A 16,076-nucleotide genomic window follows, 5' to 3' on the forward strand; every position below is an offset into this window, starting at 1 on the left:
CCATCCAGTAACAGATCAGCGTCTGATCCTCCCTCAGCCATACCCCCCCATCCAGTAACAGATCAGCGTCTGATCATCCCTCGGCCATACCCCCCATCCAGTAACAGATCAGCGTCTCATCATCCCTCGGCCATACCCCCCATCCAGTAACAGATCAGCGTCTGATCATCCCTCGGCCATACCCCCCATCCAGTAACAGATCAGCGTCTCATCATCCCTCAGCCATACCCTCCCCCCATCCAGTAACAGATCAGCGTCTGATCATCCCTCGGCCATACCCCCATCCAGTAACAGATCAGCGTCTGATCCTCCCTCGGCCATACCCCCATCCAGTAACAGATCAGCGTCTGATCCTCCCTCGGCCATACCCCCCATCCAGTAACAGATCAGCGTCTGATCCTCCCTCGGCCATACCTCTGATCCCCCATCCAGTAACAGATCAGCGTCTGATCCTCCCTCGGCCATACCTCTGATCCCCCATCCAGTAACTGATCAGGTCGATATCATGGCAGGACTTCGCCAGCAGGGAGAATGTACTTTCCTTTTCGTTCCGCCAGTTTCCTCGCACAAATGAGTGTGCAAAATGCCAGAACCCGACCTTGACAGCAGACACAATGGTGAGTACACAGACCGTTCACTACAAAGTGATTGGCAACGTCTCTTGGGATGATTGGATACAGCGGATAGTGATGTGGTGGGCTTAGCGTGTGGGGACCCCCTACATCCAGCTCACTGACCCCTCCCCCTGATGAGAACATGCTGCGCGCTCGGCTGAGCTGAGTGTACATGCATACGGGGGAGTTTGGAGACGTTCCCTGTACACGGACAATGACTGGTGAATACTCACGGGCTCCATGTGCTGGATGTGCACGATGTCTCCGATCACACCGGAATCCAACAACTCCTAAAAATAGTGACAGGAAGGATTAATGAGGCCGCCGAGAACGCGTCCATCCCTTATAATGAGGACGCTTCACCCCGGAGGCGTATCGGGACGAGAAATCCTTTATGTAAACGCTATTCGTCTGACTAAAGCCATATAATACCGGGAGCGCGTAAGACAAAGGGTAATAATAATATAAGACAAAGCCTAATAATAATATAAGACTAATAATAATAAAAGACAAAAGCCGAATAATAATATAAGACAAAGTGTAATAATAATAATATAAGACAAAGCCTAATAATAATATAAGACAAAGCCTAATAATAATATAAGACAAAGCCTAATAATAATAATAAAAGACAAAGCCTAATAATAATATAAGACAAAGCCTAATAATAATATAAGACAAAGCGTAATAATAATAATATAAGACAAAGCCTAATAATAATATAAGACAAAGCCTAATAATAATATAAGACAAAGCGTAATAATAATAATATAAGACAAAGCCTAATAATAATATAAGACAAAGCCTAATAATATAAGACAAAGCCTAATAATAATAATATAAGACAAAGCCTAATAATAATATAAGACAAAGCCTAATAATATAAGACAAAGCCTAATAATAATAATATAAGACAAAGCCTAATAATAATATAAGACAAAGCCTAATAATAATATAAGACAAAGCCTAATAATAATATAAGACAAAGCCTAATAATATAAGACAAAGCCTAATAATAATATAAGACAAAGCCTAATAATAATATAAGACAAAGCCTAATAATAATATAAGACTAATAATAATAAAAGACAAAAGCCTAATAATAATAATATAAGACAAAGCCTAATAATAATATGATACAAAGCCTAATAATAATATAATACAAAGCCTAATAATAATAACAATAAAAGACAAAGCGTAATAATAAAAGACAAAGCCTAATAATAATAATAATACAAAGCCTAATAATATAAGACAAAGCGTAATAATAATATAAGACAAAGCCTAATAATAATATAAGACAAAGCCTAATAATAATATAAGACAAAGCGTAATAATAATAAAAGACAAAGCCTAATAATAATATAAGACAAAGCCTAATAATAATATAAGACAAAGCCTAATAATAATATAAGACAAAGCGTAATAATAATATAAGACAAAGCGTAATAATAATATAAGACAAAGCCTAATAATAATATAAGACAAAGCCTAATAATAATATAAGACAAAGTGCAGCCAAGTAAGGCCATTACCGCTGGATAACAGGGAGCAGAATAATAACGGCCTCATGTAAATGAGCAACAGAAACAATGTCAGCCGCTAGAAATAACAGAGAACTAATGATTTATACGCAAGGGGTTGAACCCCCCACATGCACGTCAATTATTGTCCGCCTGCACATCACCATGTCCACTGCATCGTGAATGAAGGACGTTTACAGTCAGTCAATTAAAATTTTTGCCATCTGCCCTTGTGTATAGATTGTATAGAGGCCTGTGTTACCATGGTAACAGACTACAAACAACACCCATGTAGTCTGATCCTGGATTCCTGCTCCCGTACATTTCGCCATTACTTCTTACTGGCAATGTGACCGGAGGATCAGACTGCACAGTGTTTGTTTGTAGTCTGTTACCATGGAGACTGTACTCTTCAGCTGACAGCCATTTAATTTTTTTGTTTAAGATGCACATAGGTGTTAACAGCTGATAGAGACTTTGAGGGTAGGGTGGGGGGGGGGGGTGTGTCTTAAAAATATGAACATGTAATAAGATGTATTACATACTAAAGTACTGTGTGTACACTACTAAATACCCCAGTAATCTAGTCTCATGTGTTGTCTCAAGACCCCGCTCCTGCCTGGGTGATAACTGGTTAACGTGTAGTTATCTCCCTGATATACAGGGAGGGCACACATCACAGGCCTCTCATCTGCTCTCTGCTTCCCCCATTATGCTGGAGGGATTGTGTTTCACGTACTGGTTAGCACACAATGCACAGTAAGCGGGGGTCGGAATCATCATCCTGGCGGCATGAGAACAAAGGGGTCGCACCGAGCTGGGCAAGAAATTCCAGATCTCCCATCTATCGGGATCAGTCACGGTTTCAGGATCAGAGTTGTAGTCAGTGAACAGAAACCTTCTCTGTTGAGCCCTGAAGCAGTAAACCAATCCTGGTAACGCTACAAGGTGCCCTGTGATACTCGTCCATACTGATTATACGCAGTGTGACCATAGTGCCCACACATTCCAGCCCGGGATTTATAAGGAACACGTCCACCAGATGACGCCGCCATGTTGTGTCACCACCTACAGATCATTGGTGGTGGAGGACGGGCAGTAATAACGGTCAGAGCGGATCCTACCAGAAGAACCGCCAGGACCTGAACACAGGAAGCCGGCAGCTGTCCGGGCGTGATGGGAGCTGGAGGTTGGGGACATCAGGACAATGTGCGGTCTGGTGACCCGCGGATGGGCGCAGTCATTGTGTACAGGGTCACACAGTCTCAGCAGTTACAGAATCACCATCCCTCCCCCCACAGAAATGCGGACGGGCGCCCACAATCCAGGAGGGCAAACATAGGAAGAAGCAACGGTACCTTTATTTTCCTGGATACCGGATGATACCGCATGACGTGTCCCACTGCAAGCAGGACCCCATTCTCTTTACAGGTGGTAACTATTTCATGACAGTCCTCAGGTGTCACCTAAGAAGGCGAGGAAGATGATGTGGTAATTGTGATACTATTGCTAAACATCAAGAGGAGGGACGGGGTGTCACCAGGAGGAGGGGCGGGGCATCACCAGGAGGAGGAAGGGGGACGGGGCATCACCAGGAGGAGGAAGAGGAGGAGGAGGGACGGGGCATCACCAGGAGGAGGAGGAGGAGGAGGAGGGACGGGGCATCACCAGGAGGAGGAGGAGGAGGAGGGACGGGGCATCACCAGGAGGAGGAGGAGGAGGGACGGGGCATCACCAGGAGGAGGAGAGGGGACGGGGCATCACCAGGAGGAGGAGGGGGGACCGGGCGTCACCAGGAGGAGGGGCGGGGCATCACCAGGCGGAGGGACGGGGCATCACCAGGAGGAGGAGGGGGGACGGGGCGTCACCAGGAGGAGGAGGAGGAGGGACGGGGCATCACCAGGAGGAGGATGAGGGGCGGGGCATCACCAGGAGGAGGAAGGGGGACGGGGCATCACCAGGAGGAGGAAGAGGAGGAGGAGGGACGGGGCATCACAAGGAGGAGGAGGAGGAGGAGGGACGGGGCATCACCAGGAGGAAGAGGGGGGACGGGGCATCACCAGGAGGAGGAGGGGGGACGGGGCGTCACCAGGAGAAGGGGCGGGGCATCACCAGGAGGAGGGACGGGGCATCACCAGGAGGAGGAGGGACGGGGCGTCACCAGGAGGAGGAGGAGGAGGGACGGGGCATCACCAGGAGGAGGAGGGGGGACGGGGCATCACCAGGAGGAGGAGGGGGGACGGGGCGTCACCAAGACTAGGGGCGGGGCATCACCAGGAGGAGGGACGGGGCATCACCAGGAGGAGGAGGGACGGGGCGTCACCAGGAGGAGGAGGAGGGGCGGGGTGTCACCAGGAGGAGGAGGAGGGGCGGGGCATCACCAGGAGGAGGAAGGGGGACGGGGCATCACCAGGAGGAGGAAGAGGAGGAGGAGGGACGGGGCATCACCAGGAGGAGGAGGAGGGACGGGGCATCACCAGGAGGAGGAAGAGGAAGGACGGGGCATCACCAGGAGGAGGAGGGGGGACGGGGCATCACCAGGAGGAGGAGGGGGGACGGGGCGTCACCAGGAGGAGGGGCGGGGCATCACCAGGAGGAGGGACGGGGCATCACCAGGAGGAGGAGGGACGGGGCGTCACCAGGAGGAGGAGGGACGGGGCATCACCAGGAGGAGGAGGGACGGGGCGTCACCAGGAGGAGGAGGGACGGGGCATCACCAGGAAGAGGAGGAGGAGGGACGGGGCATCACCAGGAGGAGGAGGAGGAGGAGGGACGGGGCATCACCAGGAGGAGGAGGAGGAGGGACGGGGCATCACCAGGAGGAGGGACGGGGCATCACCAGGAGGAGGAGGAGGGGGGATGGGGCATCACCAGGAGGAGGAGGAGGGGGGACGGGGCATCACCAGGAGGAGGAGGAGGGACTGGGCATCACCAGGAGGAGGAGGGGGGACTGGGCATCACCAGGAGGAGGAGGGGGGACGGGGCATCACCAGGAGGAGGAAGAGGAGGGGGGACTGGGCATCACCAGGAGGAGGAGGGGGGGGGACGGGGCATCACCAGGAGGAGGAGGGGGGAGGGGGGACGGGGCATCACCAGGAGGAGGAGGAGGGGCAGGGCATCACCAGGAGGAGGAAGGGGGACGGGGCATCACCTGGAAGAGGAGGAGGAGGGACGGGGCATCACCAGGAGGAGGAGGAGGAGGGACGGGGCATCACCAGGAGGAGGAGGGACGGGGCATCACCAGGAGGAGGGACGGGGCATCACCAGGAGGAGGAGGAGGGGGGACGGGGCATCACCAGGAGGAGGAGGAGGGGGGACGGGGCATCACCAGGAGGAGGAGGAGGGGGGACGGGGCATCACCAGGAGGAGGAGGAGGGACTGGGCATCATCAGGAGGAGGAGGGGGGACTGGGCATCACCAGGAGGAGGGGGAGGAGGGGGGACTGGGCATCACCAGGAGGAGGGGGAGGAGGGGGAGGAGGGGGGACTGGGCATCACCAGGAGGAGGGGGAGGAGGGGGGACTGGGCATCACCAGGAGGAGGAGGGGGGGCGGGGCATCACCAGGAGGAGGAGGAGGGACGGGGCATCACCAGGAGGAGGAGGGGGGGGGGACGGGGCATCACCAGGAGGAGGAGGGGGGAGGGGGGACGGGGCATCACCAGGAGGAGGAGGAGGGACGGGGCATCACCAGGAGGAGGAGGAGGGACGGGGCATCACCAGGAGGAGGAGGAGGGACGGGGCATCACCAGGAGGAGGAGGGGGGACTGGGCATCACCAGGAGGAGGAGGGGGGACGGGGCATCACCAGGAGGAGGAGGAGGGACGGGGCATCACCAGGAGGAGGAGGGGGGGGGACGGGGCATCACCAGGAGGAGGAGGGGGGACGGGGCATCACCAGGAGGAGGAGGGGGGACGGGGCATCACCAGGAGGAGGAGGAGGAGGGACGGGGCGTCACCAGGAGGAGGAGGGACGGAGCGTCACCAGGAGGAGGAGGAGGGACTGGGCATCACCAGGAGGAGGAGGAGGGACAGGGCGTCACCAGGAGGAGGAGGGGGGACTGGGCGTCACCAGGAGGAGGAGGAGGAGGGACGGGGCATCACCAGGAGGAGGAGGAGGAGGGACGGGGCATCACCAGGAGGAGGAGGAGGAGGGACGGGGCATCACCAGGAGGAGGAGGGGGGACGGGGCATCACCAGGAGGAGGAGGAGGGACGGGGCGTCACCAGGAGGAGGAGGGACGGGGCATCACCAGGAGGAGGAGGAGGGACTGGGCATCACCAGGAGGAGGAGGGGGGACTGGGCATCACCAGAAGGAGGAGGGGGGGGACGGGGCATCACCAGGAGGAGGAGGGGGGACAGGGCATCACCAGGAGGAGGAGGGACTAGGCGTCACCAGGAGGAGGAGGGGAGACGGGGCATCACCAGGAGGAGGAGGAGGGACGGGGCATCACCAGGAGGAGGAGGGGGGACGGGGCATCACCAGGAGGAGGGACGGGGCATCACCAGGAGGAGGAGGGGAGACGGGGCATCACCAGGAGGAGGAGGGGCATCACCAGGAGGAGGAGGGGGGACGGGGCATCACCAGGAGGAGGAGGAGGAGGGGGGACTGGGCATCACCAGGAGGAGGAGGGGGGACGGGGCATCACCAGGAGGAGGAGGAGGGACTGGGCATCACCAGGAGGAGGAGGGGAGACGGGGCATCACCAGGAGGAGGAGGAGGGGCGGGGCATCACCAGGAGGAGGAGGAGGAGGGGAGACGGGGCATCACCAGGAGGAGGAGGGGCATCACCAGGAGGAGGAGGGGGGACTGGGCATCACCAGGAGGAGGAGGGGGGACGGGGCATCACCAGGAGGAGGAGGAGGGACTGGGCATCACCAGGAGGAGGAGGGGAGACGGGGCATCACCAGGAGGAGGAGGGGGGATGGGGCATCACCAGGAGGAGGGACGGGGCATCACCAGGAGGAGGAGGGGGGACGGGGCATCACCAGGAGGAGGAGGGACAGGGCATCACCAGGAGGAGGAGGAGGGACGGGGCATCACCAGGAGGAGGAGGGGGGACGGGGCATCACCAGGAGGAGGAGGGGGGACGGGGCATCACCAGGAGGAGGAGGAGGGGGGACGGGGCATCACCAGGAGGAGGAGGAGGGGCGGGGTATCACCAGGAGGAGGAGGAGGGGGGACGGGGCATCACCAGGAGGAGGAGGAGGGGCGGGGTATCACCAGGAGGAGGAGGAGGGGGGACGGGGCATCACCAGGAGGAGGAGGGGGGGACGGGGCATCACCAGGAGGAGGAGGGACGGGGCATCACCAGGAGGAGGAGGGGGGACGGGGCATCACCAGGAGGAGGAGGAGGGGGGACGGGGCATCACCAGGAGGAGGAGGGGGGACAAGGCATCACCAGGAGGAGGAGGAGGAGGGACGGGGCATCACCAGGAGGAGGAGAGACGGGGCATCACCAGGAGGAGGAGGGACGGGGCATCACCAGGAGGAGGAGGGACGGGGCATCACCAGGAGGAGGAGGGACGGGGCATCACCAGGAGGAGGAGGAGGAGGCGGGACGGGGCATCACCAGGAGGAGGGGGGACGGGGCATGGCCAGGAGGAGGAGGGGCGGGGCATCACCAGGAGGAGGAGGAGGGGCGGGGCATCACCAGGAGGAGGAGGAGGAGGGGCGGGGCATCACCAGGAGGAGGAGGAGGGACGGGGCATCACCAGGAGGAGGAGGGACGGGGCATCACCAGGAGGAGGAGGAGGGACAAGGCATCACCTGGAGGAGGAGGGACGGGGCATCACCAGGAGGAGGAGGGACAAGGAATTACCAGGAGGAGGAGGGACGGGCATCACCAGGAGGAGGAGGGACGGGGCATCACCAGGAGGAGGAGGAACGGGCATCACATGGAGGGGGAGGAGAGACCGGGCATCCACAGGAGGAAAAGGGACGAGGCGTCACCAGGAGGAGGAGGAGGGACAGGCCGTCTCCAGGAGGAGAAGGGACGGGGCATCCACAGGAGGAGGAAGAGGGACTGGGCATCCACTGGAGGAGAAGGGATGGGGCATCACCAGGAGGAGGAGAAGGAGGAGGAGGGGGGATGGGGCATCACCAGGAGAAAAAAGGAAGGGGCGTCACCAGGAGAAGGAGGGGGTACACGGTGTCACCAGAAAGAGGAGGAGGCGGGACAGGGCTTGACCAGGAGGAGGAGGGACAGGGCGTCCCCAGGAGGATAAGGAGGAGGAGGGAAAGGGCGTCACCAGGAGGATAAGGAGGAGGAGGGACAGGGCGTCACCGGGAGGAGGGGGAAGGACAGGGCGTCACCAGGAGGAGAAGAAGAGGCAGGATGTCACCAGGAGGAGGAGAGATAGGACGTGACCAGGAGGAGGAGGGACAGGGCGAGGAGGGACAGGGCATCACCAGAGTAGGAGGAGGGACGGGACGTCACCAGGAGAAAGAAGAGGAGGAGAGGGGCATCACTAGAGGAGGATGGGAGGCCATCACCAGAGGAGGATGGGAGGGCATCACCAGAGGAGGATGGGAGGACATCACCAGAGGAGGAGGAGGGACTGGACATCACTAGGAGAAAGAAGAGGAGAAGAGGGACATCACCAGAGGAGGAGGAGGGACGGTCACAAGAAGGAGAAGGGACGGAGAGTCACCAGAGGAGGAAGAAGGGGGCATCACCAGGAGGAGGAGGAAGAGTGGGGATAAGGGAATCACTATAGGAGGAGGAGGGATGGGGCATCACCAGAAGAGGAGGGATTGAGGGGGTCACAAGTTCAGGCAGGACAGTGTGTCATCAGGGTAAATAAACATAGCAATGGGGGTGTACCCTAGACTGAGCTGGGTGAGCGCCACCTCTGTCCTCAGGTTGTGTGTGGTACTAAAATTCAGCTCCATTAACTTCAATAGAAATGGACACCACATCCAACCGGAGGACAGGAAGGGAGCTGTATCTGGAAGAGAGCGCCCATGTTTCTGGAAGCCTAGAGAATTATAGGTATAATCATCGCTGTGAGATCAGTAATCAGTGGTGGAGGGCCGCTGTCACTCGGGGTTATAGCCGATGTCACTCGGGGTTATAGCCGCTGTCACTCGGGGTTATAGCCGCTGTCACTCGGGGTTATAGCCGCTGTCACTCGGGTTATAGCCGCTGTCACTCGGGGTTATAGCCGCTGTCACTCGGGGTTATAGCCGCTGTCACTCGGGGTTATAGCCGCTGTCACTCGGGGTTATAGCCGCTGTCACTCGGGTTATAGCCGCTGTCACTCGGGGTTATAGCCGCTGTCACTCGGGTTATAGCCGCTGTCACTCGGGGTTATAGCCGCTGTCACTCGGGGTTATAGCCGCTGTCACTCGGGGTTATAGCCGCTGTCACTCGGGGTTATAGCCGCTGTCACTCGGGGTTATAGCCGCTGTCACTCGGGGTTATAGCCGCTGTCACTCGGGGTTAGAGCCGCTGTCACTCGGGGTTAGAGCCGCTGTCACTTGGGGTTAGAGCCGCTGTCACTCGGGGTTAGAGCCGCTGTCACTCGGGGTTAGAGCCGCTGTCACTCGGTGGGTTCAGGCCGCTGTCAATTATTATCTGCGGGGGTAACCAGCACACATCCCCCCTCCCCACACACATCCCCCTCCTCACACACATCCCCCTCCCCACACACATCCCCCCTCCCCACACACATCCCCCTCCCCACACACATCCCCCCTCCCCACACACATCCCCCCTCCCCACACACATCCCCCTCCCCACACACATCCCCCCTCCCCACACACATCCCCCTCCCCACACACATCCCCCTCCTCACACACATCCCCCCTCCCCTCCCCTCACACATCCCCCTCCCCACACACATCCCCCTCCCCACACACATCCCCCTCCCCACACACATCCCCCTCCCCACACACATCCCCCCTCCCCACACACATCCCCCCTCCCCACACACATCCCCCTCCCCACACACATCCCCCTCCCCACACACATCCCCCCTCCCCACACACATCCCCCCTCCCCACACACATCCCCCCTCCCCACACACATCCCCCTCCCCACACACATCCCCCTCCTCACACACATCCCCCCTCTCCACACACATCCCCCCTCCCCACACACATCCCCCCTCCCCACACACATCCCCCCTCCCCACACACATCCCCCTCCTCACACACATCCCCCCTCCCCACACACATCCCCCTCCTCACACACATCCCCCCTCCCCACACACATCCCCCCTCCTCACACACATCCCCCTCCTCACACACATCCCCCCTCCCCACACACATCCCCCCTCCTCACACACATCCCCCTCCCCACACACATCCCCCCTCCCCACACACATCCCCCTCCTCACACACATCCCCCTCCCCACACACATCCCCCCTCCTCACACACATCCCCCTCCTCACACACATCCCCCCTCCTCACACACATCCCCCTCCTCACACACATCCCCCTCCCCACACACATCCCCCCTCCCCACACACATCCCCCCTCCCCACACACATCCCCCTCCCCACACACATCCCCCCTCCTCACACACATCCCCCTCCCCACACACATCCCCCCTCCTCACACACATCCCCCCTCCCCACACACATCCCCCCTACTCACACACATCCCCCTCCTCACACACATCCCCCCTCCCCACACACATCCCCCCTCCCCACACACATCCCCCCTCCTCACACACATCCCCCCTCCCCACACACATCCCCCCTCCCCACACACATCCCCCCTCCTCACACACATCCCCCTCCCCTCCTCACACACATCCCCCTCCCCACACACATCCCCCCTCCTCACACACATCCCCCCCTCCTCACACACATCCCCCTCCTCACACACATCCCCCTCCCCACTGATAAGGCCAGCGATACGATTTTACCTACCTGCACCGTACCTATATGAATACACATATATATAGGCCTCTTGCTCAGAAGCTCCAGCACATTAGAGAGTCCCTGATAGGGTTAACTTATAGTTGGACCATTTCTTACCTTGGAAAACTTCTGATATGGACACTAGAAAGAATGTTTTGTCTCAAGAACTATTTCCCTCAGAGACATGTTTATCAGCGTCCAAGGCCATTCTCAGAGGAAAGTTGCCTGTCTGTTACAGTGGGAATAATGTGAAAGTATCATTGCAGAGAATGTATTGTTCTAACCTTTTTGAATAATAATAATGAATACTAATATAGATGCCATTGCGCATGACTGAATATCTAAATCACTAGCACCGCCTCATCTATGTCTTATTAGCATTTGTTACCACCCTATATTTTATCTGTCTATAAAATGTGATTACCATAATAAAACTTGGGCCATTTTCTCCAGGCTTATAATCATGATACATTGTCTTATCTGTGTCCATGACGTATAAGTAACGAGCTGGTAATACTGCAGGATTCCAACTCTAGATATAATTATAAAACCATCCTGTACCTGGGTTTTTGGCTTCTCTCCATAGAGAGAGGTCAACATATAAATTTAACCTTAACATTTGGCGCCCGAACAGGGACTCAGCCTCTTGCAAACTAGAACGCAGACAGACGGGATGTGGTGATTTATCCGTCATCGGACGCGCAGATATAACTGGCCAGGTAAGAAAGACTTTCCTTTCTTACGTACTATCTGTGCCTCAGGGGAACGGATCTAATGAGATTCCCGTCACCTGTGTTCTCTATATGTTTGTAAAGCTGAGTCTAATTGTTAGACAAAGAACTCTGTAACCCAGGATAGGACAAGGTTAAAGTGCTGCATTGCCGTCGCAAACTGTTGTGTGATTGAGATAAGCTGTTGCTGTATTTATGCTGAATTAAGGAAAGGGATTGCCGAACATGATCACTTCTGCGTCCTTACGGGGAGGCTGTGATTAATGCTTAACCCTTGTAATACAGCATGGCATCGAGAACAGCTGCGAGGTCACAGACAGCAGGCACATAACTTTTGGAGTGAACGGGTTCCTGATAAGTGATATCTGTCTCGAGCAGCGGGAACAATACTCGTATTGATCCCATTATTTGTGCTTGTACTGTGGTAGAGAGCAGGTCAGAAGATCTGTGACTTACCCCCTTGCCCCCTAGGAGGAATTAGCAACGAGGGACAGTAGGTTGCTGTAGTGCGTCGCCATAGTGTGTCACTGTGACGGCTGGGCCTATAGCAAGGTTGCTGTAGTGCGTCGCCATAGTGTGTCACTGTGGCGGCTGGGCCTATAGCGGCTGTGCTTGTTAAAACCTAAGGTTTAGGTTTCGTTCCCCAATACGCTACCTAGGGATTAGCTGAGCAAGGATGAGACAGTTATTCTCTAAAAAAAGGGATCACCAGTCTCCACAAGAAGTTTATGTGAAGCTGATGTGAAGCTAAGGAAGATAGCGATGGGCATGAGAAGATGCAGTGCAAGATCTAGAACAGATCTTTAGGAGGTTTGATATGAAGGCAGATACATGCCTTAGCCCCACCAACCTCTGGCTCTCTGACCAACACCTGGGAAACCCCTTACACTCCTGTGCACACTTATTTTTGCCTTGTGGGTAGGTAACCAGACCTACATGTAACATGCAGGGCAAATGGGTCCTTGGAATTTCCAGGAATCTTAGGGGTTAATCGAAGTACTATCCCTAAGGGGGAATCAAGGATTAGAGTTCTAAGAGGGGAGGGTGGGAAGTAGATAGATAGATGAGAGCCAGAGGGTCAGACAGAAGGAAAACATTTAGGATAATGGGTGGGAAGCACAGGTCCAGCTGGGTGGACATGTCATGTGCCGGTGACCAACAATATCTAGATAAGACAGAATATTGTAGTGTGTGTGGCAGACCCAAGCCACATCATTATGTTACACCATTGTACCCAGTTTATATCTGTATACAAACCCCAGATCCTGCGAAAAGCCAACCTACGTCCAATGGTGGCGTATAGACCCTCTGTTCTGCAGGAATCTTCCCCTTGGTTGGCTGTTGAAGTAGTTACTTTGATTTAAAGTGCCCCTTACCTGATAGTAAGACCAATGCCTTTGTGGAGGTGGGCAGCCTAACCTCAAATAGTGTACATTGCCATGTAAGTGTCTGAGTACAAAGCCACGTACCCAGACAAGGAGAACAGTCCAGCTCATTGCTAGATACAGTACTGAGAGAGCTGAAGAGGTTAATTAATGCTGCGTAGTGAAGCAGCATACAAAGTACATAATGTGTGTTATTTGTTATGTTTTGTACAAGGCCATCAACCAGCTCTGAGGGCTGCAGATCACATGCAAGCAGCATTAGGAAAAAAAAAAGAGAATCAGAGCTGTTAGTGTAATGTAATGTACGCTCCTACATTATACTGTATTTCAGCCAGTTTTACTAAGCTGGTGTTCCCCTTTAGAAGTATGTTACGTGTTACAAAATGTTGATCATTTTCTGTTGTCCCGACCGTGGAACATTTGCTTATTTGTGTACGCCACTTTTCTGTAATCAGCCCTCAAAGATGGCGACTGAAAGCCAACCACTCCCCATATCATCCACGTCTCCATTATAATTGTGACGTCTCAAAACCATGCCCTAAGCCAACACCCCTATATCCGGTTATCTAGTCCGGTGGCCATTTTAACTCCTGGCATTTCTGTCCTCCGCCCATACTGCTTAGTGTCACTGAGGGGGCGGGCACAGGACTCTCCGATAGAGTCTAACAACTGTTCTGCACATTTATTAATGAATATTATTACCTGATGGTGAAGAAAGTTAGACAAAGGTTTGTTGGAGGGAAAAGCAATGAGACTGTTTGAAGGAGCTGGGTCTATTAGACCTATTAGTGTATAAGATTGTTATACGGAAGTGTCAGTAGGAGTCAGAGAGAAAAAGTACGTTTTATTAGGAATGTCAAGAGAAAAGTGATAATTGGTAAAGATCAAACGCAGAATTTTGTGCACTTATTAAGAACCCAATGGTATAAGGAGCCTGTAGTAACTTATTACTGTAACTTACACATTTATTTAAAAAGTATATATATGTATCCCAATATATATTGTAAGCAGATTTTCTTTAAGTGTGTGTCCCCAACGTATGATATTTCAAAGAAGAAGTAGTTTACTATAGTAAAATATATATATTTCTATGTAACTTTATTTAACAAGTGTTTATATATATATATGTGTACATATGTGTACACATCTATCCTAATAAGTTCTACGCAAATTGGTTTTTTTTCCTACTAAGTTATAAGTATGTGTGCCACTGTCCAAGGTTACAGTCTGGTGCATAAGAGCACAGCGCTGATATCTTCTGTAACTTCAAGGATGTTAAAAAAAAAAAAAAAAGAAGTTTTAACTCTTGTATCTATGATTTTACTGCTCACTGCTCAAGGTTAGAAGTGAGGTACAGAGCGTTCTACTTACTGATAAGAGACGCTTACTAGAGGAATGGATTCATTTCAGCTAATGATGGTACAAATTAAGCTGAAGGTTCTGACAAAAAGAATTATTCTATATACCGTATGTTTTACATTTCATCTTTAAGGTGTGTTTTATTTAATTTTTTTATCAAAAGAAGGTTAATATAGGACGAGTGTACAATGTTTAATTATTTTTATTTGTTATTTTTAGGGGTAACAGTTTTGTGATGATTATAGCAAACTTAGCTCATGAATATATATGTACTTTTATCCCTAGTAAAAACCAAACCCATGTCCATGGCTCCAGTCTGCACTCCTTATGCCCCCCCAATATATATATATTTTGTGTTAAGTGCATTGAATCCAGCATCTCTGTTGCCTATTGATGTAGATTCAAATGGGGGAGGGGATAGAGGTGAATGGAAATGGGAGTAGCCCATTTTGATGTTTAAAAAAAAAAAAAAAAAAACATTTTAAACACCGTACAAATTTTTATTTTTGAATAAGGATGTTTTTATTACTTATTGTGTTTGATATTTTAAATTGTGAAAGATGAAAATGTAATTGAAAGCCCAAATATTAATGAAAGTTTAAAAGTTTTCATTGTAGATTATCCCAGACTTTTCAAAGATGGATGACACAAGACGCAAGGATATATGGTGACCGCCATGCAGAGTGACGTTCCACTGCAGAAACCGCTCCTGCTATAAGCTGGAGGTGAGGACAATCACTGAGACATGTAGGATGGTTGAAGGTAACTGTGCAGATGTCTATATGAAGCCCACCATTATGGGTTAATTGGCAAATTAGAGATTTGTTTGGTCCCTGGGCTTACCAAAAAGCTGCCATAGAGCGGCTGACGCAACGTTCACGCAGACAAACCCTGATGCCAAAAAGGGTGATGGATGATGGATAAAGCTGGTGATGCGGTGGTTTCTGTGCTCTTCCCAAGGTAACAGCGTACAAAGCGTACAAGGGAATGGGGAGATGTTTCCAGTCTCTTCCTGAGGTAACCGTACATAGTGTACAGGTGGAGGAGGAGATGTGGATCTGTTTGTTTTTAAGTCTTTTCCAGAGACAATCAGCAACAAGCTGTGAGACCAGCGGATGGAGAAGAGGTACTGGGTAAAGATGGCAGTCAGACAGTAAGTAACTGTGTTTGCCGCCTGCCTTGTATCCCACTGTAAGTTATCTGACAAAACCAGCAGAAGGAAGCCATGTGTAATGTGGTGTAGTATCCTCACATTGGGCGGCCCAGGGGACAACAAATATAGCAGAGAGGGTTGTGTACGGCTGTATTATCTACACCTGTCATAACCTACTGTAAGTAACACCGTAAAGTGCCTGTCTGCATAGTCTGTCATCTTCCTGCCTGTTTCAGGGAATGTAAGTGGACGTCATCCACCTGCCACAGGTGGCCTATATAGGTATGTCCTTGTCTGTACTGGTGTCTTCTTTACAGGTCAAGCCAAAACTATGGGAGACAACAAAGCCAATGTCTGAGGTTATACGAGTGGCCTATATATAACTGAGGCCAAGAGTCCAAGTGTCTGTAAAGAGGCCTGTCAGTCAAAAGATGGGTTTAAGG

At 53.0% G+C, this 16,076-nt stretch overlaps 1 protein-coding gene across 1 annotated transcript in view; it reads right to left on the reverse strand.

Annotated features, from left to right (window-relative positions):
- The window catches only part of LOC138769699 (putative oxidoreductase YteT), a 130,792-nt gene that overhangs the window by 33,467 nt on the left and 81,249 nt on the right, over window positions 1-16,076 (reverse strand). Inside the window, exons 7-9 of the mRNA XM_069948315.1 lie at window positions 3,496-3,603; window positions 848-904; window positions 468-598 (exon numbers count right to left, since the gene is read on the reverse strand). Coding sequence (XP_069804416.1) covers window positions 468-598; window positions 848-904; window positions 3,496-3,603 — 296 coding nt within the window. The remainder of the gene's footprint in view (window positions 1-467; window positions 599-847; window positions 905-3,495; window positions 3,604-16,076) is intronic.

Source organism: Dendropsophus ebraccatus, chromosome 12 (genome assembly GCF_027789765.1).
Source record: "Dendropsophus ebraccatus isolate aDenEbr1 chromosome 12, aDenEbr1.pat, whole genome shotgun sequence".
NCBI classification, from domain to species: Eukaryota; Metazoa; Chordata; class Amphibia; order Anura; family Hylidae; genus Dendropsophus; species Dendropsophus ebraccatus.